The sequence below is a fragment of the Poecilia reticulata genome, chromosome 8 (genome assembly GCF_904066995.2).
Source record: "Poecilia reticulata chromosome 8, P_reticulata-male-v2, whole genome shotgun sequence".
NCBI classification, from domain to species: Eukaryota; Metazoa; Chordata; class Actinopteri; order Cyprinodontiformes; family Poeciliidae; genus Poecilia; species Poecilia reticulata.
The window spans coordinates 7,696,809-7,721,527 of record NC_088837.1 but is presented as its reverse complement, the minus strand read 5'-3'; the positions used below and the strand labels follow the sequence as shown (position 1 = coordinate 7,721,527).

The 24,719-nt window shown below is 39.8% G+C and overlaps 2 protein-coding genes across 4 annotated transcripts; both read left to right on the top strand.

Annotated features, from left to right (window-relative positions):
• Positions 1 to 689: 689 nt before the first annotated feature.
• Positions 690 to 9,436, top strand: il2rb (interleukin 2 receptor, beta). The gene is made up of 10 exons (XM_008415602.3): positions 690 to 1,634; positions 3,138 to 3,221; positions 3,356 to 3,488; positions 3,666 to 3,732; positions 3,960 to 4,053; positions 4,317 to 4,465; positions 5,904 to 6,069; positions 6,175 to 6,283; positions 6,357 to 6,435; positions 6,902 to 9,436. Exons 2-10 carry the CDS (start codon positions 3,140 to 3,142, stop codon positions 7,658 to 7,660), a joined length of 1,638 nt encoding a protein of 545 aa, XP_008413824.1. The 5' UTR covers positions 690 to 1,634; positions 3,138 to 3,139; the 3' UTR covers positions 7,661 to 9,436.
• A 6,290-nt stretch (positions 9,437 to 15,726) lies between these two features.
• c1qtnf6a (C1q and TNF related 6a) lies at positions 15,727 to 24,595 on the top strand. 3 transcript variants are annotated; one of them, XM_008415599.3, is made up of 3 exons: positions 15,727 to 16,166; positions 19,394 to 19,603; positions 21,160 to 24,595. In XM_008415599.3, exons 2-3 carry the CDS (start codon positions 19,408 to 19,410, stop codon positions 21,705 to 21,707), a joined length of 744 nt encoding a protein of 247 aa, XP_008413821.1. In that variant the 5' UTR covers positions 15,727 to 16,166; positions 19,394 to 19,407; the 3' UTR covers positions 21,708 to 24,595. The 3 variants fall into 3 exon arrangements, with proteins under 3 accessions (XP_008413821.1, XP_081465899.1, XP_008413820.1); XM_081609773.1 differs by lacking the exon at positions 15,727 to 16,166 and adding an exon at positions 17,716 to 17,755; XM_008415598.3 differs by lacking the exon at positions 15,727 to 16,166 and adding an exon at positions 17,769 to 17,848.
• The last annotated feature ends 124 nt before the right edge of the window (positions 24,596 to 24,719 follow it).

The window sequence follows — 24,719 nt, the reverse complement described above, 5'->3', positions numbered from 1 at the left end:
TCTACTTATGGCTTGTTTTGCTCCTCATATGCCTCAGGTATTCATGCCCTCATTCCTTCTTTCTCCAGAATTGTGAAGCGGGACACTGCAAAAATAAATAAATCTTTTTGGTCTAGTTTCTAGCGTATAATATCTTAGTACTTCAAATAAGACAAAACTGACTTACAAGTAACAGTTAAGAAATATATAAGATCTTGTCTTAAGTAAATAATTTCTTGATATTGATGAAAAAGCGAATGTTTTTCACATTATATGCATTTTGCATACCTTACATAACTTCTCTGACTTTCTTTTTTTTAACATGTAAAACACTTAACAGAAAAAAAGAGAAATAATAGAGAAAAATACAAGGAAGACTGGGAGCCTTAAAGTAATAAGAATGTTTTACTTATCTTTTTAACTTAGTGACATGGTGAGTTAATTACATTATCCTACACCCTGAGAAAATAAAGATTTTCGGTACTACACAAAATGTAAAATGTCCTCATGTTATAAGTGAAATAACATGCCAAATTGGCAGTTTATCATTGATATTAAGGAATTATTTGCTCAAGACAGGCTCCTATATTATATATATTGCTGATATGTTACTTGTAAGTTAGTTTTTGCCTTATTTCAAGTGTGCTAAGATCCTATGCACCAGAAACTAGGTCAAAAAACACTTGGTAAGATTTAGTATTTTATGCAGTGAAAGACAAGAAGTTTAAAATTGTCCTGCATTTAGCTTCATCCATCGTTGAGTTTGTGCTCCACTGCAGTGGAGGCAGCTACAGGCCTGGTCGCTGCACTAAAATGTTTGGTGACCTCTGGTTAACAAGAAGGCTGCTTCCTTAACAGTCGACCTGTTTTCCTCTCACAAGCAACCAGAGTTGTTTATGTGCATCTGCAGTGGTTGTGGCTGTAACAGCAGCGGTTTTAAGTCTTTACAGCTCAGTGAGTTTCAGAAAGCGAGAGAGAAAGCGAGAGAGACAGAGAGAGATCTTATTTTTAAATACTCCCCCTATCATGATTCTAAATCTGGTCGTTTTTGCCTCTCCACTCCTTTGAATCGTCTTTTTTTAAGCCGGGTTTCGCTGATGCAAACCACTTCACAAGAACATGGAGTTTCTGTGCATACAGCCCCTTGTTTTACGTTGCAATTGAAACAGGATGTGGTGGTTCTTTGCGTTTCTTGCTTTCAGTACAATTATTATGACCTTAAAGCATGTGATGGGGCCCAGGTATGGTGACTGCATGGCTGCTGCTGCTGCTGAGGAAGGAGGAGGAGGAGGAGGAAGACGAGGAGGAGGAAGAGGCGAGCAAAATAGCCCCACCAGCAACACGCAGCAGCACCTCCACCAAACCCGGCCCGTCCCTTCTCACTATCACTCACCGCTGTTGAAGCTTCCTGTAAGACCTGTGAACTGTGGTTTCAAGTGGAAAATGTCACTGGGCACTTAGAAGAAAACAGAAAAGGGGCGAGAATGACGAGAGAGAGAGAGAGAGAGGGAGAGCTGATGTAACAGTCAGTCTGTTCTAGTAGAGAGAAAGAGGTGCAGAGAGGAAAAATTAGAGAAAGCTAATCATCAGGCCAGAGGAGGACTACGTGAGGATGTCATTCCTCTTGCCGACCACCTGCTATCAGGATACATAAGGTAATTTTTTTTTTAATTTCCCAACTCTGCTCAGGAAAAAAACAAAAATGCAAAAGCGAAAAGTCAAATTGAGCATGTTTTCTGTGCAAATTTCTAAATAAATGCACTTATTACTTTTTCAACACAACACCATGGCGTAGTTCTGAGTCACAGTGGTGAGATAACTCTTCTCTGTCTGCTTGACTTAAAGTGACAACATGTAGACTTTCCATTCATAGGCGATGCCAACTTTGTAGAAAAACACCAGACGCTAAATGACACTGAATGTAGTCGCTGTTTTTTATGGAGCGTGATGTTAATTGGTTTACAGTGGTAATACAGGATAAAGTGAGTCATTATAGTCAAGTTGGAGCTCTTTCTGTTATAGAAGACTTACACAGTTCATTCATTTCATATGAATGTTTGATTTTTATTGATCAATCTGAACCCATGAAATGTTTTAAAGGCAACAATTGGTTGAATAACTGTAAATTTAATGCAGTTTCTCTAATGCACAGAGTCAAAACTATATATATATATATATATATATATATATATATATATATATATATATATATATATATATATATATATATATCCTTTAAACCTCATGTTAGTATTTAGATAAATGTGGCCTGTGCAAGTTGGACATTTGGTAAAACCTTTACCAAAAGCTTTACGTTATTTTGGTAAAACTCTGTATTCTGTCCAGCAGGGTGGAGTTGTGGCTAGAAATACTAAAGATAGATTTAATGCCTGGCTTTTAAGCCTACGTCTGCACGTTTTTATATCGGGATGATGCCAGGTCCATTCCAGAAACTTGGTTTTGGTGCTGGTGCTGTCAGAACACCCAGCCGTGTCGACGCAAGCCGTCACCTCCAAGCGAAGGAAATGAGTCAGGATGCTTACGAACGACTCAGGAACCACACAGTCTGCTGTGAACTGGAATACACTGGCGCTTCGGTATCAGAACCGTCCACCATATAGAGAGGCTGCCAAACAAGGAAGATGTGACAGCTTACAAGCTGGACTGAAATTTGGTAAATGTCGTCTGGAGAAACGTTTTGTGGTCGGATGAGACGAGGCTTCCAAAATTAGGAACGTGGCACCAAATGTCACACATGGTGTTGGTGGCATTTGTCCACATTTTTGGTGACATTTGAGCCTTATATGTGTGACTTTTGATGGTGTTTGCGTTTAATTTTTAATAAACTTGATTTCCCCCTCGAATCAAATATAGACAGTGGATGGAGGGATTAACTTGATTGTTGTTTAATGATTTTTTTTTAAAGAGCGGGTCATACGCATCATGCAAACTCTTGGCTTGTCCTCTCAGGATGACTGTTTTTGCTTTCTGCTGTTCCAGTATTCAGTCAAAAGAGCTCAACCTTGTGCGGATTTTGGCTGGTGGTGGCTAGGGGCTTGTTGGGGAGGGGGCTTTCAGGTTTCAGAAACAGGTTACGGAGAGAAACATTTCTTGTTTAGTCTGATTGCATTCACCTGATTTCTGCCCCTTTTCTTCAGTCATGTCGCTGGCCGCGGAGATGCTGTGGTCCCTGTGGATCTCGCTGGTTCTGATTCCAGCTCATTTTCACGAAACCTCACCCGGTACGGATAATTTACTGTCTATTTTTTTATTTCTATTTCTACTAAAAATCAACAGATAAATAAAACTAAAAGTAGTTCCTGCTTGAGCCTAACCAGAGTCCACCGAGTCTAATTTCCTTGTCTGTCGTCTGAAGGACTCGTCTGCACAAATGACTTTGTTAACAACGTCAGCTGCAGCTGGACCGGAGCTGGGCTTGGTTCTGCGGAGGACTGCTCAATTTCTGGAAAGAAGACATTTTGGACTGATAGAGAACCGAGCATAATAATGTAAGATATGACGGACATTTTCTGGAAAAGAGAACATTTCTGTGATTTTTCTTTTCCTTTTTGTTTTGTTGTGTGTGTGTGTGTTTTTTTTGTTTGTTTGTTTTTTTTGTTTTTTGCTGATTAAACTTTAAGCTGTAAGTTTAATCTTTTTTTCTTTTTTTGGTTCTTGTTTTCCAGTAAAAGCTGCAAACTAAAACAACACGGAAATTCTTCTCTGGGCTGCAGTTTCGTCTTTGAAAACACGGTAAGGGGTCTTCTCACTTTTCCACATTTTATCACATTATAGCGACAAGCTTCATATTTATTTCCCTGGAGTTTGTGTTGAACACAAAGCGAGGCCAACTTCCATTTTACAATTGTTCACCACTTTGTGTTGGTCAAACCCAACCAGAAGCTTGTGGTTGGAACCTTGAAAATCCTGTTCCTCTCTGCTTATAAGACATGTTTTTTTATGTGATGGTTTCTGTGCAGACGTTCTCTGGTTATGACGTGATGCCATGCATCTATCTGAAGTGTAACGGGACAAAGGTGGAGGAGATCACAAACTATAAACCAGGGGAACACAGTGAGCTGCTTTCCCTCTCTTAGCTCTCTTTCTGTTGTAGTCTGGCCTCAGGTATTTGTGCAATGGTTGGTTAAATCTTGTTTTGTGTGTGTGTGTGTGTGTGTGTGTGTGCGTGCGTGCGTGTGCGTGTGTGTGTGTGTGTGTGTGTGTGTGTGTGTGTGTGCGTGTGTGTGTGTGTGTGTGTGTGTGTGTGGGGGTGTGTGTGTGGGGGGTGTGTGTGTGTGTGTGTGTGTGTGTGTGTGTGTGTGTGTGTGGACATACAGTTAAAATGCATCCTCCAGGAGCTCCCAGGATCAACATCACTGACAATTTCACCATGATATCATGGAGCCTGGGGGATCCTGTCTCAATGTATTTCACCTCTGGCTTCAACTTCCACCTTCAGACCAAGCAGAGACAACAGCACTGGAGGGTGAGAACATTTATACATGTTTACACTTGTTTGCATCTTGAAATCTGTTTATTTAAAAAGAAATATTGCAGAAAAGTTGAATAAAACTTACCAGTGTGGTAGAAATTTGACTTACGCAAGCTAAAGTGACAAAGGTTTGTTCAGTCACTGTTTTGTCCAGATTTGTCAAAGTGCGCAATCGTTTTTTTTCTTTGCTCAACCGAGATTCTGCGGGGGGTGGGGGGTGGGGGGGGTGTTGCCGTCCCCCTGTGATCCGATTCAACTGTTTGGGAACAACAGCAAGGATACAATCTAAACATTACTCTGGATTTCTTCTAATTTATCTCTTAAATTTCTGCATACAAAGAAAGAACAAAGAAAAAAGCTGAAAATCAACTGCCAAGGCAATGACGAGAACAGAAAATAAACTTGTTTTTTAGTCATGTTCCTTCAGTTTTCACTGTTAGAAAGCATCACTGCAGCTTCGGGTGAGTCTTCTGCATTCAGTCTGATTTAGAAATAGCTACAAAAATGGAAAAATAATGAAAGTTCAAAGCTTCCTCAGGTATTAGTTTCTTACTTCAGCTGTTAGATGGTGAGGCGACAGAGGCAGAAGTTGGCGGTTTCAACTCCTGCTCAGTCTGTTTCAGTCGTCGTGTCCTTGAGCATCATCAGTGTGTGAATGTAGTGTGTAGTGAAGTAACCTGGATGGCATAAAGTGGCACTTGTTATCGCTGAATATTACAATGATCTCGTGCCACTGACCTAGAACGGTGTACTGGGGCCATTTTATATAGAAAAACAAGAGGACAATTCTGAGTTTAAAAAGTTGATTTGCTAGAAAGAAATTTAGAAACTTTGAGATTAACCTCAGAAACTATCTGGAAAAAAAACTCAGAAATTTCCGGGTAAATTGAAAATTTGTTAGAAATTTTTTTTATGGTTATGATTAATCTAAGAAATTTTCTAGAAAAAAAACTCAATCTCAAAATTTTCAACTTTTGGACCTCAAAAATCCAGATTTTTTTTTTTCTTGAAAACTTCTGAGTTTTTTCATGCACAGGCAGATAACAACAAAAACAATGGCGGATAGGGTTGTGCTTTTACACCAAGACCTTCCAGATGACAGATCTCAACCTTATCTCTAAGGCAAAGTCTGGCCATAGAAGAAGCTGATCTTAACCCTTTCTATCTGGAATCTCAATCTTTTGGGGCATGATCCATATCTCTTGACCAAAGGCAAAAGCCATTTGAGAAAATGTGCTTTTTGTTATTCTTTGTAGTCTGCCAACATCTGAGTTTACTGTAGTCTGATGCCGACACCTGTTGTTTTCACTTCCAGCTTAAACTGCAGCTTAAATTAGTGACTGTATGTTTTCGTGTGATGAAATGGGGTAGTGTTCACTTTCATTCAGCTGATATTGTCATAGATCTGAACGCTGACTTTAATATCTCTCAGGACTCCAGAAATATTTCCACGACGAAGCAAGAGGTGAGTTCTGATCCGGGGAAACTAAAGGGCCGCTTGGACGTCAGAGTCCGAGTCAATCCGCTCAGAAGATCCGGCAGCCACTGGAGCGACTGGAGCCCGACAACATCCTGGGAGGATTTGAAAGATGAGAAAAGTGAATTCATTGACCGAAAACACAATTTTTATTCTCACACCTCTCCTACAAGTTTCTTTCTGTGATTTCTAATTTGGGTTTGGTCAACTTTCTGTGTCTGACCAGGTCATTCACCCTCGCCATCAGATCAGAACACAGTGAGGTGGAGCTTATTCGCCCTCGGCTTGTTTCTCGTCGTCGTCATCGTTGTGTTGGCCCACTACAAAACCCGGGGGTAAGTAATTCATCATCCTGATAGGGTGTGTTGGCGTGTTGCCTAAGCTAATGCTGAGCTTGTTTTCCTTCAGGCTGCTCAAAGGGAAGCCGCTACCGAATCCCTCGGAGTACTTCCGAACTCTCCACACCATCCACCAGGGAAATCTGAAAGTAATTATTATGTTCTCAATGCAATAACCGTGTCTGTGTGTGTGCTTGCAAGAGTTACACCAATGTAAGACTGATTGAAACAGAAAAGGGAGAGCAGTCTTTCCTCCAGGGTTTAACTTTACCCGATTTGTGATCAATGCAATCCAGCTTTACTGTCTTTGCTGAAGGACGGTATCCCGACATCGTGATTCAGCCGCTGGGATGAATGGGAATGAAAGCAAAACACTTATCAGGGTTTTGTTTATTTGAAAATAAAAAGTGTCATTTTCCTTTTAACTCACAATTATACACTATTGTGTGTTGATCTCATGAAATCTGAGTAAACCACACTGAGGTTTGTGGTTGTAACATCACTGAAATGTAAATAAAAAAAGTCCTTTTTAAGGCACTATAATTTCACAATCAACACACACTAATGCGCTTTTGTCATCCCTGAACCTGAATTTGCTTTTTGCTTTCCCTGCAGGAATGGCTTAATCCCTTTTCCGGAACCCAGTCGTTCCTCGTCACCCCTTCGTGCGACCAAATCTCCCATGTCGTGGTGTGCGAGGACTGGAACGAGGCGGTGTCCTCCCCGTCTCCGACTTCCATCGCCACAAGCCCCCTTCTTCACTTCCACAGATACCCCACTTCTTGCTCAAACAACAACAACCTCATCTACAACTCGTCATCCCTGTCGAGCTTCTCAAACGTGGGTTACTTCATGTCCAGCTCCTCCGGCGGCGGCTCAGCTCGGACCGACTCCAACCCGGCTTACTTCGCCTATCAAGACAATTTCCAGAACGCTCCCCACAGTCATGGCCTGCACTTCCCCCTGTGCGACCCCCTTGCTTCGTATTCCGGATACGAGAGTCTGAAAAGGGAACCGGAGAGCCCCGACTCTGGTTTTGGCATCATGAAGGAAGATGAAATGATAGAGACACGGAGAGCGATTAGCAGGGAAGGGGAGGAGGTTCTGAATGACCATAGTTCCCCTCTTCTCTTCCTTCCTCTCCACCTTCCCTCTCGCCCTCCTTCCTCTCCATCAGCTCATCCCTCCACGTTGATGCAGCCGTCTGAAAGCCAGCAGATGGATGTTGCCGAGACAGACACAGGCAGTAGCTCAGCTGCTCAGCCTGTCGCTGGCGCCATGTGCAGATCCTCCTCTATGCCCGTGGAACCCTTCAGAACCGGCTATCTAACGCTTAAAGAGCTACAAATGACATTCAGTAACAAATCCATCTAAAAGCTGACCTTAGAAACTTTGACTCATTGTCAGGTTCAAGAAGTGTTTCTAAGGAGAGAAAACAGGGGGGGAAAAAAGCCCAATTTGTCACAAAAATTCAAAGATAGACGCAAAGTAGTCTATCTACTTTCTACTACTTGAGGACAGTAAACTGTCCACGCAATTTTTTAAGTCATCTGGCTGAAAGTGGTTTGGAGAAGAAGAAGAAAGGAAGAAGTTTGTGTGGTTTATCTCAGATCTCGTAATCACAGAAAGCATAACTGACATAAACCTAACTCAAGACGTCCCTGTCTGATCTCATGGTGTCAAGAGTCCCTGAGGAAAGCCAGCCCCCGATACTGCGGCCATTTTGCATTTTGCATCCCCAGTTTTTACAAATCTCACCATATTTTTGTGTACTCGGCTTGCAAAATTGGATTATAGGTTGCGCATGTCATTTATATGATCTAACACGTGTGGGTTTTCCCTAACAACCTCAGTCTTTAGCAGAGACTGCATTGGCTGCTGCATCTCCCCATTCTGTCTGCGTCACATGGCCCGCTCTGCAAAGCAAATCCCTATAGGCTCATGAAGTAACAGAATGGATTTTTCTATGAGCTTTGTCTGCACACGACTAACTAGAACGGTGACAACAAATCGTATCAAAACAGAGAGCAAACATGCTAATGTTAGCCTAGCACTACAGCTAACTTTTCTGGATAAAAACAAGGTCATCAGGAGCAAGATGTAAGTTTATGGAAGACTAATTGTGCATTGAGTCACATGCAGCTACAGAAATAAACAATAAAAAGATGCTTGTTCCCAGATGACATGTTGTTGGGAAATGATGGCATTCCTCTGTTGGCGCAGCAACTAACTAGGATAAAATACGTGCAGCTGTCTATAAACGCAGAGATTAGAGACTGCAGCTCCATTTGTAAGTGTGCCACAAGTTCGTTACTAATGTAGACCATCTGCAGCAGACCCATGGTATTCCCAGGAGGTTGAGACCACAATGGTCCATAAATGACTCAAATCTGCAAATGCTTGAGACCTTCCCCACCTAAAAATTGCCTATAACTAACTATTTAAGTAGTTGAAACACCAAATATACTTTAATATCCACTGATACGCGCAGTGGAAGCCATCTTAGCACTACCGCAGAAACCAACACCCACAATGTTAATCGTCTTCAACACAAAGGAGAATGAATAAGGCTCCTCCATTGGGTTCTTTCTAAATACCAGCCAATAGTGTATCAAGAAGCATTGTCTCTTGGTGTTTCAGCTTCCCAAGCTTTGTTTGCTTTTGAATAATTTGAAATGATCAATGAAATAATTGCAGTTTGGCAAATTTTCTGCAAATATTTTGGAGTCACATTCCACAGTGAAAATCTGCAAAACGGTGAATCTACAAATTCTGAACCGCAAGTAGGGGTCCATTGTAATACTGATAATGCATTATTGTAAAGGCTATAAATGGCTTTTATTCTTTTATCAGACTGGGAAAAATCCTAAGTACTATCACATCAACTTTTTCTGTGGCTGCTTTTTTTTTCTTTCAAATATATAATATAGACGAGGTGATCTGAACTGTTTTTCTCACATCATGAGAAATTTTTAAAGATGGTGAAACCTAATAAATGAGCTGCTAAGAGCTGCATAGATGTAAGGGGAAGAAAACGCTGATAAATCTGTGCTGGTTTAACTTCACTGCAAATTTTTACTGTACTATATTGTTTGATCTGCATTAATTAGTTATCTACGTTTATCCTCAATAAAGACAAATACAACAGCTGCTGTTGGTTCTGGTATAAATGGTGCCCTTGTTGAGACCCTTCTTCTAGGCCAAACCCCTATAGATCCTCCTGTTTTTCGCAAATAGTGAGTGATTTGACCAAAGTTGCAGATTCAGAATGCTTTTATTGTCATCATAGAGAAGTACAAGGAAATTTTCGTTTCAGTACAGTCCGTCCAAAGAAAAGACAAACAACATTTGATATGGGAAGACGGTGCCTGAGGTTGCATGGGAGGCACAACTCTTTTTGACAATTTGACATCAAAAAGCTTTTAAAGATGTTCTTGTTTTACAAATAGACCTTCCGTCAACCAATTGGGTCGGGTATGGGGGATGGTGCCAGTCTCCAGTACTTGCTGGAGGAGAGGCAGGGTACACCCTTGGGAGGTCACCAGTCAGTCACAGGTTATCAAACAGAATTTCACAACTCTTAAATGACATTTTAAAAGGATCTCTAATAAGTTTAAAATATTCATAATAATGTCAGATTCTGGCATTATTGTGCTAAAATCTTTGACAGATTCCTTTAGAAATCAGTGACATTCTTTTTATTTAGCTATAAAAATCAGAAACCAACATTAACAAGTTACCATGAAGGTGAAGAGTGATGTGGACCCCGGTAAAAGTGCTAATATATTTTTCAAAAGACTGGAAAATAATGGATTTTACCCTGGATACAATGGAAACGTGCTGCACGCGCAGAGAGGAGGAAAAATACCGATTAAATATCGTCATTTTTTTTTTCTTATAACGATCTTTCATCGCATCTCATTCATAAAAATTCGTTTTTACCATGCTTTGACAAAAACACAGATTTTCTTCTCTCTGTCTTGGAATCTGCTGCTTTTAGACACTCTTCGGTTCTTCAAATATCAATATGACTACAGCGTTGCTCCAGAATTGAGTCATGACAGACTTTTGATATCTTATCAGTCCTACTATCTACACACCCGCCGCACGATAGAAAATCTCAGGAGGCATCGAAACGAGCGTCGTCCACACCGATGCGCTGCTAGCTCAGAGAAAGCCAGCTGGGTTTGTTGTTCCTTTTGGTGCCACCTCATATCTTTACATTTAAATCACCTCGTGTGCTGCTATCCTGCTACGTTCAGGTTAGCAGGTGCCGCAGATTCCGTACCAAGCAGCTCACTTTCAGTAAGTCACTGAGGTCAATGATATTTGTGTTGTCACTCTCCTCCTCTCTGTGCGCGCGGCACGTTTCCGTTGCTCACGGTGACATCTGTACAGAGACCGAAGAAAACCGAGAAATGGGTCACCAAGTCACTTCCTGTGTCGATGTGGAATGAGGGCTGAGGGGTGGGCAAGTGTTGAGAGTGAGTGTGGGAGAGCTGTGTGTGTGTGTGTGTGTGTGTGTGTGTGTGTGTGTGTGTGTGTGTGTGTGTGTGTGTGTGTGTGTGTGTGTGTGTGTGTGTGTGTGTGTGTGTGTGTTTACATGTCCTGTCAGGTGGTCCTGGCGGTGTGTGCGTGTATGTGTGCGAGTGAGCGTATGTATTAGAGTGGTTTGACATTTAACTCTGACACAACCAGCGACATCCGCTCACCCTAGAGACAGTTTATCATATTTAGCCATCTAAGTACGAAAACACCTGAGATGTTCGTTTTCATCAACATTTCTACCATTTGTCTTTTTTTTTTTTTTTTTTTTGCGCAACACTTCCCCACACTGATTTTATCAGGACAGCTTATTAAGTCATTCTGATACATTCATGTGCAAATTAAACCTCTTTTCCCCCCCAGGTGCTGTTTTAGATATTAATGCATTCAGACCCATTCACAAAGCTTTATACCAACTGTAGAAATCTGAAAATAGCAGTCTCATTTTCACAGAATTAAACAGTCTAACCAAATACGAATGTGAATATCTACAAAAGAGCTAGCAGTTGCCACATTCATTTGTACACCTGTGCAAAATCATTGCATGTTTAGTTTTATGTGTGAAGCGGAGATGAAATTTTGACAGCTATACTGAGGCGTTTATGCAGGAACCCAGAGTTGTGCTGGTGTGGTCAGATGTACCACAGATATATGAAGCGTGACTGTTTTTCTCATGTGCAGAGCCTTGAAAATATATTTATACACCCTCCCCCCCCACATTTATCACATGCTGCAGTTGAGATGTTATCTGATAGGACCACAGAATAATAATAAAAAAAAGATTCAATCAGTTTTGAAATTAAAACCTTAATAAAAGTGGTTTTAATTAAATATACTTTTTTTTTTATGTTTTTGTTTTCTTAGCCCCCTTTATTCACGAATCTCTAAATAAAATCCAACCACGTGACCCATTTATTTTATTAATCAGAGCCAATCTGAGTGGAATTTCTTATCCAGTTTTATTTTTAGATTTTTAATTTTAACATAAATATCACACAAAGACATGAGAAACTGCAATGAGACCCATCAAGAAAAGAAAAACAAAGAAAAGACATTAAGGTTGTTTGATACAGGAGATATTTATTATGACTAGATGGAAGATCAGATTGTTTGATAATTTTGATGTCTTAAATTTAAAAAAATACATAAGATTTTTGTAAAGAAATAGAGAACAAAATAAATAAGCAACAAGAATCGAAAAGTTTAATTTATTATCCAAAACAACACAGGATCCATATATCTTTGGTGTCAGCCTTTATTTTTAAATGTTAGAGGATCTGTACAGAATAAAATCTTCATATCGTAGTTTTTCCAATATCAGTCAATCAAGTTTATTTGTATAGCACATTTCAACAACAACACAGTTCAAAGATGGGTTTTTTTTGTTGTTGTTTTTTTACATCAAGACAAAAATAAAAAGTAATAAAAACATCATACAGTCACCAATTGAGAAAACCAGAAACAAACATTACATTTTGTCATCAATAGACATCATATATATTGGTAAATATTTAATTTATTATGGTTAAAAGGTAACTCTAAACAGGCGGGGGTTTAGCCTTGATTTAAAAGAACTCAATGTTTCGGCTGTTTTGCAGTTTTCTGGAAGTTTGTTCCAGATTTGTGATGCACAGAAGCTGAAACTGGGGAAAAACTCCACCTGAGAGCCACTTAATGTCGATATAAATCCAGCAGTTCTGTTTCTGGCTGTGGAGGTTTGTTGGAGAACAAACAGCATCATGAAGATGAATGAAGTCAGAACGCAGGTCAGGCAGAAGGTTGATGAACAGTAAAAATAATAAAGAGATATTTTATATGGTCACAAGTCCAACATGTGTAAGAAGATTCTCAATGCATGTCAGAAAGAAAGAGGATGTAAAAGATGAAAACAAAGCAGAGGTTCGTCTTCCTGCAGTACAGCGACCGCAAGAGCTAAAATGTAGGCGTTTAGATGATGTGTCGGAATGGCCCAGTCAAAGTCCAGACTAAAAAAAAATGACAAAAGTGCGAACGAGTTTGATAGCTATAAATCCCAGCTGACAGCGCAGAAAAGAGCAGCGACAGACGAAGACGCTCCGGACTTGTTTTGGACCTCTAACCCACAGGCAGGACGCGAGGACGGACCCGGATGAGCGCCACCTGTTCGTCTGTGAGCCACAGCGACCGCAAGGGACAAACTAGTTTCTCAAGAACACCCAAAACATGTCCAGAACATGCGCAAAAAAACAAAACCAAAAAAAAAAAAACCCTGTTTGCAACATAGAAGCACATGAAAATAAAGAGAGCGAGAGAAACATGTGTTTCGCACGCATGTTCTCTTGCATACGTGTGCTGCAGGCCGAGAGGAGCCAGACGAAACGTTCTCACCGGCTCTCTGTCTTTTTTTTTTCTTTTTTCCTGAGCTAAACCACAAGAATGCTTTGAGGTCTGAAGTTTGAACTCACCTCTGCTTTTTTCAGTTTGAATGCACTTCCCCTCTTAATCACGCTGATGCGTACGAACAACATATCTTGAAGAAAAATGAGAGTGGGGTTGCGGTCGGAGGGGGGCTTCGGCGTGTGGAAATATCTTAATTTCACCACAAAAAAATCTCTTAACCCTTGAGATCAACAGAAGAATGCGAATATCTGATCTACTTTTGACCGCAGGCCCCAGCTGTTTGCTCTGTTGCTTCTTGTGAGTCGGTTACATGAGCTCCAAATTCTGCTGTGGTCTGCAGACAGGAGAAAATGCTTCCACTGCAAGGTGGGAGCTCCTGACTTCATTTATCGTGGGGACTGAGAGACGACATCCAGCTGGGGACCTGTAGGAACTCCAGAGGAGACTGAACTTGGACTAAACTCGAAAGGATAATAAAAACATCACTGCAATGTTCAAAGCACCGTATTTTACGGACTATAGAGCGCACTTCATAAGCTGCACCCACAAAGTTAAAAAACAAACAAACTGGAAACGCACATATAAGCCGCAGCGGGCTATAAGCCACTGGTATCTCCGTCGCTCTCAGTTTTCCACAATCTGCTATTAAGAGCGCAGCCCTGCGTCTCCAACGCCGAACCATGGATTCGTTCACAGTTTACATGCAGCGACTATCGATCTGAACGACCAGCTCGATAGCCTTCAACTTAAAAGCTGCAAAATATGAACTTCTTCCTGATGAAGAGGTATGAGTTTGAAAACATTTCTCCGTTGTGCCTGCTGCTAGCAAGTGCTTGTTCCAATTTTGACTTCCAATGGTTCACTTCCTGCTAAAGCGCCCCCTGGTGGTTGAAGAAAAATCCACAGAAAAGCAGTATGTTTCAAAACGTGGGAAAAAAAGTAGCGGTTTATAGTCCGAAAAATACGGTATTAATGCTGCGTTCCAGTTTTACTCTGAACTGCGAAATCCTGACTTCTCAGTCGGAAAAATCCTGACTGTTACGTGTTCCCAATCCAGATTTCCCACTGGGAAACTGAGAGCAACTCCGACTCCCCCCCCCAGTTACAACTTTGCGTTTCAACATGGCCGCTCCTCGCATCAGCAGTAGTGGTGGTGGGAAACGTGTTTATTTTACAAGACACGTGGTAAAAGTACGCCTAAAAATCAACGTTACATGTAGCGCCCTGAAACGCAAAACTGAGCAAATTCAAACTGCTGTTTGCTTAAATTACGTTTGAGGGCGTCGCCATCTTGAAATCCCAACTTCTTCACTAAGAGTTTCCACTTCCCAGGTAAGTGGAGCGCAGCGTAAGACTCAGCTGAGGATTTCAGAGGGTAACAAGTGACTAACAAGTTGCTATTTTTGGCTAGAACCAAAACCAAAACAATCTATACCGAGATCATCCTTTACCCAACCATTGGTACGGTTCCAAACGAACCCTACAGCAGATTATTTGCGTTGCTCTGATACAGCAACCAGGAGAATACTGAAAAGTTTTTCAAAAAGCATGAAGCCTTATACAATTCTCGGGATGTCAAAAAAATCTGTTCATTTTGCTTGAAACAGCGACCAGAAAAACACTAATTTGTGGATAACATCCTCTGTGTTTTCACATGCAGTCTGGTTGGGGGTCATTGCTCATTTGAAAAACTTCTTTTTGCCCAATGTTTAACTTCCTGGTTGATGTCTGGATATGTTTCTTTAATATCCGTTCATTACGTTTTTCTTCCCCAACAATTTGAATTGTTTTGTGAAGCACACCAGTCCCTCCGGTTGCTTTGAGATTAAAGACTTCACAGAATCTTTAGCTTTTCTCCTGAGGTTGATTTGAACATTTTACACCAAAACTTGTCCCATCTTTGAAATGCAGAGCCCGTTCTGGTCCCCGTGACTGTCTGAAGGACATAATTGTGTGAAGAGATGAAACAATTATAAGTTAGGGATGTGAAATGACGCCCAGGGATGAAGCAGAATCTCTTCCTTAAATTTTGTGGGTTAACCAATCAGAAAACAGCATATCTGAGGAAGGTAAATCTAGATCAAGTCGAAGGTTGTGAATTAATCCAGAAGCGTACAAATCCATAGCATCAAAATCTGGGAATAAAGATCTCAGTGGATGCAAACTTCTGAATTTGATGAAATAAAAAAAGAATTCGGTCTCATTTTCTTGCCATTTATCAAATAGAAGTAGTTTAGGTAACCCGAACAGAAAGCTTTTAGTCTAATTTAATGTTAGAAAGTGAGAGAGAAAAAAAGGATTTCCCTTTTTTTACATAGAGTACGCCTGAAAAATATGGGTTCAATTATATACACGCATTTCATGTCTGCCTTTTAGTTTCTGTGATTTGTCTTATGTAATCCTTGAGGCAATCGTCCTCCCTCCAAGCAGCCGAACTCAAAACTCCACTCCAGAGCTAATCAAAACATTCCCTTTCTGTTTCCCCTCGTCTTTCCGCTGGATTCCATCGTTCCTTGCAGCTTGGCTCTCTGGAAATTTGAGAGGAATTCAGTGCAGGAGAAAGGCGGACCCTCCAGGGAGCGACGGGCGGCTTCCTGTGTGTCCAATCCAGAAAGTGTTTATCAAGGCTTCATTAAACCTGAGCAGCAGTTGAAGTGAGATTTTCCCATCAGACTGGGCGCTTTTCAGAGTGATTAAAAACATTTCAAAACGATCAGGCATGAAAATCATACTCCACGCTTTTAGTTATTGGAAAAACGCACGATTCTGCCACTCTGTTTGACTCAGGGGTCAGCAGGAAACGGCTGAGCTTTGATCACCAGCTGGACGCTGCTGTTACATAAACGGTCATGAAGGAGGGATCAGGAGAAAGAGGGATTTCCTCTCGGGGAAACTTCACTCACTCTTACAGAAACACGGGAAAGCTGCGGTCGGGAATCTGCCTCCTGAAGCCGAGGTGAGGATCACTAACGTCCACTTTGTCTGGGTGATCAGTCTGTTAAGCTGCAGGTGCGAAACTGCTGCATGACACCGACATGAGGATTGGTTTGAAAAATAAGAAAATAAAACAAAAAACTATTGAGTGGGAAAGGGAAGCGGCAGGAGGTTCCTTCTTTAAACTTTTAAAATCTTGGTTTGATAACATAGCTGCATATATGGGATTTGTCACAGAAGACTGCTGTTTAGGAGATGCGTTCAGTAAAAACAACAACCTCACTGTTATGTAATGTGCTGGTGATGAACACCGAGCAGCCATCTGTGTTTCAAAGAATCTCCACAGTAGATTTATGGTTCGAATGAAATGATAAAAAAAACAACAACACGTTTTTGGGACGAGCTGGGTTAGCTTAGTTTGAGCAAACTGCAGCAAAAGTTGAGTTTTTATAGTCCAGGCTCTAACTAAATGAAAGGATTCACCCAGAAGGGTTTGTTGTTTGGAAATAAAAAAAAAGAAGTAATCCATCCAGCACATCTGGTCATGACTAAAACAAGTTGCACTCCTCCTTCTGTGCGGTCGTTTGATTTGATTCAAGTAAAAAAGTTCCTTAAATCCAGTCGTTTCTGGAGGACAAACCTGTCCAACTCAAGCCAAATTATACAGAATCCATTCCAGTGTGTTAAGTTTCAGATTGAATGAGGTGAAGTCTGGTTTTATGTTCATTAGAAAGCAATATGTCATCAGTTGATCGTCTTCTTCTTTCATATTGATAAAAAGCCACCTATCTTTGCAGCGATGCCTCCTCCTAATCAAGCATGTGGTGACAGAAGAGAGGAAATCTTTAAATTTTAACAGAACCAGACTGGACTTATGTGGGTTGACAAGAGACGTAGCAATAAAGAAAACAAGAAAAAAAAAAACAACAACAACAATGATGCAAGGAACCAGGCGTACTTTCAACATGAAAGAAAAACAAACTTTATATGACGCAGCCCATATGTATTAGCACATTGACGCAGCCCACATCAATGTGCTAATACAGCCATTGATGTTTTTTGGGCTTAAGTTCATCTTATGGACTTATTTACATTAATTTAACTTAATTCTTTTGCTTTTGCTATGCCAACTTACTTTTTTGTGTTCATTTAACTCAAAACTTACACTAAATAGTTGAATCAAATTAATTGAATTGCTTCCATAGGTAACAAGCAATTCAATTAAGTTTATCCAACTTAATTTAAGTTTAACAAATTCAGTATATTCTAATCATCCAATTCAATTTGTTAATTTTATTTAACAAATTTATTAAGTATGTTTAAGATAACAGATTTAAGTCACTCTTACTCAAATCATTTATTTTCTTCCAATAAACATTTAAAATCTCTTTGTCTTAATTCTACAGAAAGTCAACCAAACTTTTAAGTAGTTCCAAACTAAATATTTTGGAAAACTCTTTTTACAGTGTCCTCTAAATACACTCTAATTTAAAAGTTACAAATCTTTTCCTTAAAGGACCTTTTTGCTTTGACTTTACTTGAAATAATTAAGTTCAATATTTGTATCCCACGTCTGACCATGACTCAAGCTGACCAGGGACAGATTCCTGAGTAAGTGACTGTGGCTCTGTGGGTAGAGCAGTCGTCTTGTGATCGGAAGGTTGTAGGTTCAATTCCAGCTTCCTCCTGCCGATATGGATATTGGTGTGTGAATGTGACTCTAACTTTTGTTTTCCTGGAACTATAGAAATGTCTCATGAAACTCAAAAATATGTTTTCAGAGGAGAGAAATCCTGTCTAGATCCGATCGGTCTGAATACGTATGATTTTGATCAAATACTCCAGAAGATTCCTTTAAAAATTTGTCAGAATATTCCTTTAATGTAAGGTGGTTAATCAGCTTCCGATGCCAGCGTCATCAGCCAGCATCAATATTGTCTTGCAGTACTCACACTAGACACAGGGGGCAGCACTGATTCCCACTGCATTGACACGCAACACGCAACAGATACTCTTTTAGTTTGCGCATGATTTTTGTTTTTGTTTTGTTTTCTTGTCATGTGGCGCCCTCCTCTGGCGTGCCGCCCTGGGTGGATAGACGTCAAGGGTTTTGGAAACCAGGACCAGTGAAAATAAAGAAAAACATCCTCCAGACTAAATACCTTATATGTCCATATTTGAACTTATAATCTTGGAATTAGTTGTTTGGAAAAGATGCGGAAAGACTTTTCTAACTTCTTTCAGTCTTCTCCTTTAAGTTAGTTGCTGTTTATTCGATTTATTTACTGCTATTCCTGATTATTTGTCTTTATAAAACATTAAGGAGGACGCTTTTGCTATGCCAAAAGCGTCCTTTTGGCATTTTGAGGATTATTTTCATATTTTGATATGAAAATAATCCTCAAAAACCCAAAGTTGTCCATCTGCGTTTTTTGTGTTATTACATCAGGTAAAAATCATCCTGGAAAATGATTTAAATCACATGTGTCAAACTCAAGGTGCGGGGGCCAAATCTGGCCCACCTTAACTTTTTATGTGGCCCTCTGGACTCTAGAGGGAGACATAAATGGCACCGTCAAGATAACAGTATGGTTAAATATTGTTTTATTTACCAAATCAAAGCAGTTTTTATCTGTTTACTGCCAAATTACATCAATCAGTCCCTCCACTTTTCACGAACTATCGTGGAAATTCACGCAAGATCAATAAATCCCTACATATTTTATACGGTGAGTAATACAATGTCACATTTCCCATAAGTGCAAATATTTCAAAATTAGCAACCACAAACACTTGATTTTTATTGCAAAAAAATCCCCCAAATCAATTCCGAAATCCTGGAAGGACTGAAAAGATGTTCAATATTGCTTAATTTTAAGAATTTATTTATATTTTAACATTTTGTTGACAGGTTTTAGCAATCAATTATAACACAACCAGTGTTCTGAAATATCATTCATGATCTTGATTTGGCCCAAAATCAAACAGAGTTCGACATGCCTGATTTAAAAACATTATTACAATCTCAGATCGATTATATTTATGCACACGGTTATGACGTAATCATGTGCTAGAAAGTGTCCTAGTCTCTCTTCATTCAACCTGGCACATAGTTGGAAAAGCCTTTGTTTTAATTATTATAACTTAAGTGATATACTTTTAAGGACATGCAGCATTTGTCTGAAGCTAATTATTATGCATTCCTGTATTGTAATTGTATTTACAATAATAATCTACATATCTCTGCAGCCTTACGGACAGTCATGTTGGGTGTCGTCCTCCTCCTGCTCTCCTCCTCCTCCTCCTCTCCTGGGGTCACGGTTCCTCCTCCCAACGCTCCCTGCAGTAGATGCTGTGACCACATGCCGCCAGCAGAGGGCAGCGGAGATCCTCCGACACGGGCGGAGTTCGGCCAGGTCCCGGAGATTCGCACCCACATCGACATGACTATACTGAAAGGTGACTTGTTGCAAACGTGTTTTTTTTCCTTTTTTTTCTTTTTCTTTAAAGCCGGAAATTAGAAATGAACTCAAAGAGAGTATTCCTCCACAAACCTGATTAATCAGGATTCACATATCCTTCATACGTTATTGGGGGTAAACTCAACAAAATATTTGATATTTACTTGCAAAAAAAATTGGAAACCGTGCACTTCATATTTATGTGTCAATTTGTGTTTTTCTACTGCATAAAATCCTAATCAGACAATCAAGTTTGTGATTTGATTAAAATGTGACAAATTAATGTGAATATGTTTTGCAATGTAGTGCTTACTGTAGAGCCAAAAATCCTTTGAGTTTATATTCATTTAAGAATGTAATTTTTAAAAGAATTGCAATATTTGAACTTCTGATGTCTTTAATAGAGAATCTACAGGTTTAATTTGAGGAATAGATAGAGTCCAGTTTACAGCACATTTCAGAAACAAAGCAGTTCAAAGTGCTTAACATCACCATGTCATAATGCAGTCATTATGAAACAGGCAGTAAATATAAAATGATCAAGGAAATACACATCAGATATGGTGCTCAATGTTAAAGTTACTGCTAATCAGGTGTGGTTTTGAGCCCTGATTTAAAGGAACTCAGTGTTTCAGCTGTTTTGCAGTTTTCTGAACTTTTGTTCCAGATTTGTGGAGCATAGAGACTTAATTCTGCTTATTGGATTCATGAGTAAAAATGAAGCGCCGACCGGTTCCCCACAGCTTGCCGAAACTTCATTAGACGAGTCTCGCGTGACCTCCCCGTGACCCCGTCTGCTGCAGGATGTTTTGTGGGTTTTCTTGGAAGCGCTGCCTTGTTTAAAAGCCGCCCACAGAAGGACGTGTCCCTGTTTTTTTTGTGTGCGTGTGCGGATTTGTTATTACGACTTGGTTCATTTTCCTGCAGGAATGTTCACTTTCAGTGCTGCTGATCAGACAGATCAACCTCAGGGTAGATTCTTTTCAGAAATGAAAGCATGTGGAGCTGATGGAGAGCAATAGAGTCGGTTTCTATTAGCCTTTGCTCTGCATTTGGTTTTTCTTGTTTTTGTTAGTAAACCTTAAAAAAAAAAAGAAATTTCCTTCACTTTTTTCTCCAATAAAGTATTTTTTATGCATTCTCAGTGGGTCTTAGCAACTAGTTGTTCAGTTGCATGAGTAAAATGTAACTGACTAAATGTAACTAAAAAGACACAGACACAAATCTGCAGTGTTTGTTGGTTTCAAAAGTTTTATATTGAAACATTTGGAAAAATGTTTCTTTTGACTTATTTTGATATTTTGTATTTATCTTATTCATATGAATTATTTTCATTTTGGCCTTTAAAATACATCTGATTATGTCATTTTTTTTATTATTAAATGACTGTTTTGGAGTAGCATTTTTACTAAATACTGTTTTTACTCTTAATTTGTTGGACGGCTACGTTTTACTTTTACTTGGGTAAAAATATGTTCAACTTGAGTAAAGTTGAACATATTTTTATGTTCAACTACTCTACCCACCTCTGGTCTTAACGCCAACCTCACTCAGGTGACAAAGGAGATCGTGGGGATAGAGGAACCCCAGGGAAAGTTGGACACGAAGGCCCTCCAGGGGCCCAAGGCGTGGCGGGGTCAAAGGGCAGCAAAGGCCACGCGGGTCCTCCGGGAGACCCCTGCAAGCTTCCGCACTCTGCCTTCTCCGTGGCTCGCCGGAAGTCCCTGCACAGCGACGACGCCTACCAGGCGGTGGTCTTCGACACGGTCTTTGTCAACCTCGACGGCGACTTCGACATGTTACTGGGGAAGTTCCTCTGCCGGGTCGCCGGGGTCTACTTCTTCAACGTCAACATCCACACGTGGAACTTCAAGGAGACGTACCTGCACATCATGCAGAACGACACGGAGCGGGCCATCGTCTACGCCCAGCCCAGCGACCGCTCCATCATGCAGAGCCAAAGCGTCATGCTGGAGCTGCGGCCGCGCGACGCCGTGTGGCTGCGCCTGTTCAAGAGGGAGCGCGAGAACGCCATCTACAGCGACGACGTGGACGTCTACATCACGTTCAACGGATACCTCATCGAAGCCGGCGAGGAGTGAGAGAAACAGAGGGACATTTCGGTGACGCGTTTTGAAAATGGAGTTAATTTGCTTAAGTGTTCACGCCGTTTTCACATTTTGCCAACTTACAGCCTCAAACTTCTCTAAATCTCGCGATAAAACAGTAAAATTTTTCTTGCCTGGCATGTCTCAACAAAATGTGCATCATAACGACTAAAACTCCATCAATCTTCCGTGTTTAAGGAAATAATTCCTTCAGCAAACGAGTATTTTTGGCATAGTTTCTAGTGTAAATATCCTCGTGCACTTAAAATTAAGACAAAACTAACTTTTCAGCACCACAGAGGAGCTTGTTTTACGTCATTAAAATATTAATATTGATGAAAATTTTCTAGATATAAGTGAAATAATCTGTCAGTGGAACAGAACATTTTACCTGGACAAAATCTGTCGCCAAGGTGATGTACAGTACTTGTTTTTCTCCACCATTTTGATCTCATCTCAGCAAAACACCTTCTCCTCTGTGTTTACTGTGACCCTTACATGTGGTTTTCTTCTCCACACATCTATATTAACTATATTTATCATATTTTGGTAACATCCAGTCTAACAAACAGGCTAAACTCTTTCAATATGGTATTTGGTTTATTCCATAAAATTTAAATAAAAACAAAAAATTTTTTGCAACATGAATAAAATGTGGAAAAGTTTAAGGATGTGAAAACTTTTGCAGCAGTCGACTGTTTTTTTTCCATTTTTAATTTGGGATTAAAAACCAAAACGTTAAAGGAGACATTATGTTGATGCCTTTTCTGTTGAATTCTCAGCTTGGTTTTGGGGGCCGGCGTCGGTGGTGCTTGTGGTTCATCATCCATTACTGGTCACTCACTCTGCCATGAATTTATAAAACTCATAGGATTAAAGAGGAATAATTTGACTGCCATATCCTTCTTCTGCAAACCAATTTGTTAGAATGGATTATAAAGTTCAGATCCCAAATTCATTTTACACTAAAACATCCGTAACAGCTTCATGTTTACTGTGTTGGAGTCATTTGGGAAACTTTAAGTCAAGAAGCCACTGAATGCAGCAAAACCAGGAAATTCAACCCAGGACTGTAAATTTATGCTGGAAAGAAAATAACTCTCTCTGGGGGATTTTGGCCCGACTTTCATTACAGACATTTCAGTACAACCTCCGGAAAATGTGTTAAATTGTAAAAGATGTACAGGATAGTTAACAATCGTCCTCAGAAATAGTTTTAAGGCTCTATTAAAGTCTTTCAGTGTGTTGACGAAAGGCTAAGAAAATACATGATCTGTGCTGTTCTAGTGGTAACAAATTGTCTGATCTAACTGGCTAATTTTAAAATATGTTCAGGGTTTCCCTCAGTGTATTATAAGCCTGGCGGGCCACCAGGCTTTACTTGTGCCCCCACCAGGCTAATCATTGCTTATTTATTTAAGTCTTTTTAAAATGTTTGCAGTTTTTAAGACTTTATAGTTGGTGTTCATGCGTTAATCTTCCAATCTTTCAATAACACAAAATTATCAAGTGATATTTTCAAATTTCCTGTCAACTTCAAACATTTTTTAACTCAAAAACATGACGGGCCGCTGGATGAATGACTGATATGCGCCCAACCACTGGGCTTAGTGAGTTTTCTGGGGACACCTTGTACGTTTCTTGCCAAAAAGTTTTTTTCTGTGTGTTAGCACAAAACTGAACTCACTGAATTATCTTTCTGAATGACTCGGACTCGGGACAAGAAATAATAAAAGATTATGTTCCCAAAAAATGGCAACAAACAAGATTTTATTTATTTATCCAATAGCAAATGAATGAATGCTGTATAGCTTAAAATTACTGTATACTCTATTCCAACTGACTACATTCATTAGACACCAGAACATTCAACTATGTGAGTCCAAGATGACTGCACCTAAACTGCTTAGCAGATGTGTAAATAAATGAGAAAAGGAAAATCATAACTAAAACCATTATGTTGTGAATGTTGTAAAGTGTTTAAGCTTGAGTGACAAATAATGGACATAAACTCAAACTTGAATAAAATGCCTTTTGTTGTTTTGACTCATCACGATGAAAATCTAGACCAGTTTATAATTTTATCACTATGATCTTTTGATATATGTTGTGAAAAGTCATTCAATTGTACTATTAAAAATATGGAGTGAAATTAAATTGTGTTCCTCGTGTCTATAAGACGATATAGATGAGGTAGCGTCAGAAAATCAAACAGTATTATGTAAGGGAGCACCAGCAGGCGGCGCTGCAGGAGGAAACGGTGCCACTAGTTGGTCAGTAATGTCTCTTCACCAGCCTGCCTTCAGTCTCCATGGTAACCAGCTGTTGTTCCGGATGAATACTAGCATGCGCTTTAACTCAGTTTCACTCTAGGCTAATTAGGCTAACAGCTAATTGCTAGCGGTGCTAGCATTGCACGTCCAGGTGCATTCAGAGGCGTTGCCATGGAGACTTAAAACAAGCTAGTTATTCTCTCATGGGTTTACATCCTTATCTACCAAGAGGCATCATGAGTCATAGAGACAAAGTTAAATATACTTATCAGAAAGAAGAGAAGTTTCTACAAAATATAAGTAATGTCTTACAATGGAGATATTATTCTTATCCAACCTTCAGTTTGTTCAAGTTTCTCTAATATTGTTCAGAATGCTGCTATTTTCCTGTTCCTGTCCAAATCACATACATTTTACATGAATGGCATGTTTTCATCTATTTTGAGGAGAAATTTGCCTCAACTCTTGCTTACACCAAATCAGTGATCCCTAATAAAATTATCTAAAATATTTTTGATTTGCCTAAAAGGAAGTACTGTGTAGATCTAAGATAAATCTTTAAATCCAACTAGCAGTGTCTGTTTGCTGTACTACCAATTCTATGTATTTTTTTTTTTACAAAAAATAATTATTAAAAATAAAATGTACAAAAATCAAAGATGAGTTTTTTCTGTGAGTGATATAAGAGATTCAGGACGGTGTTTTGAATTGATCCAGTTGTAGTTATTTAATT

Excerpts from the sequence above, each read along its gene's own strand:
- il2rb (XM_008415602.3), top strand. The coding sequence starts at position 3,140 with ATGTCGCTGGCCGCGGAGATGCTGTGGTCCCTGTGGATCTCGCTGGTT. Across the intron at positions 3,222-3,355 it reads TTTTCACGAAACCTCACCCG|GACTCGTCTGCACAAATGAC; the intron begins GTACGGATAATT and ends TGTCGTCTGAAG. Across the intron at positions 6,284-6,356 it reads GCCCACTACAAAACCCGGGG|GCTGCTCAAAGGGAAGCCGC; the intron begins GTAAGTAATTCA and ends GTTTTCCTTCAG.
- c1qtnf6a (XM_008415598.3), top strand. Across the intron at positions 19,604-21,159 it reads CGACATGACTATACTGAAAG|GTGACAAAGGAGATCGTGGG; the intron begins GTGACTTGTTGC and ends AACCTCACTCAG.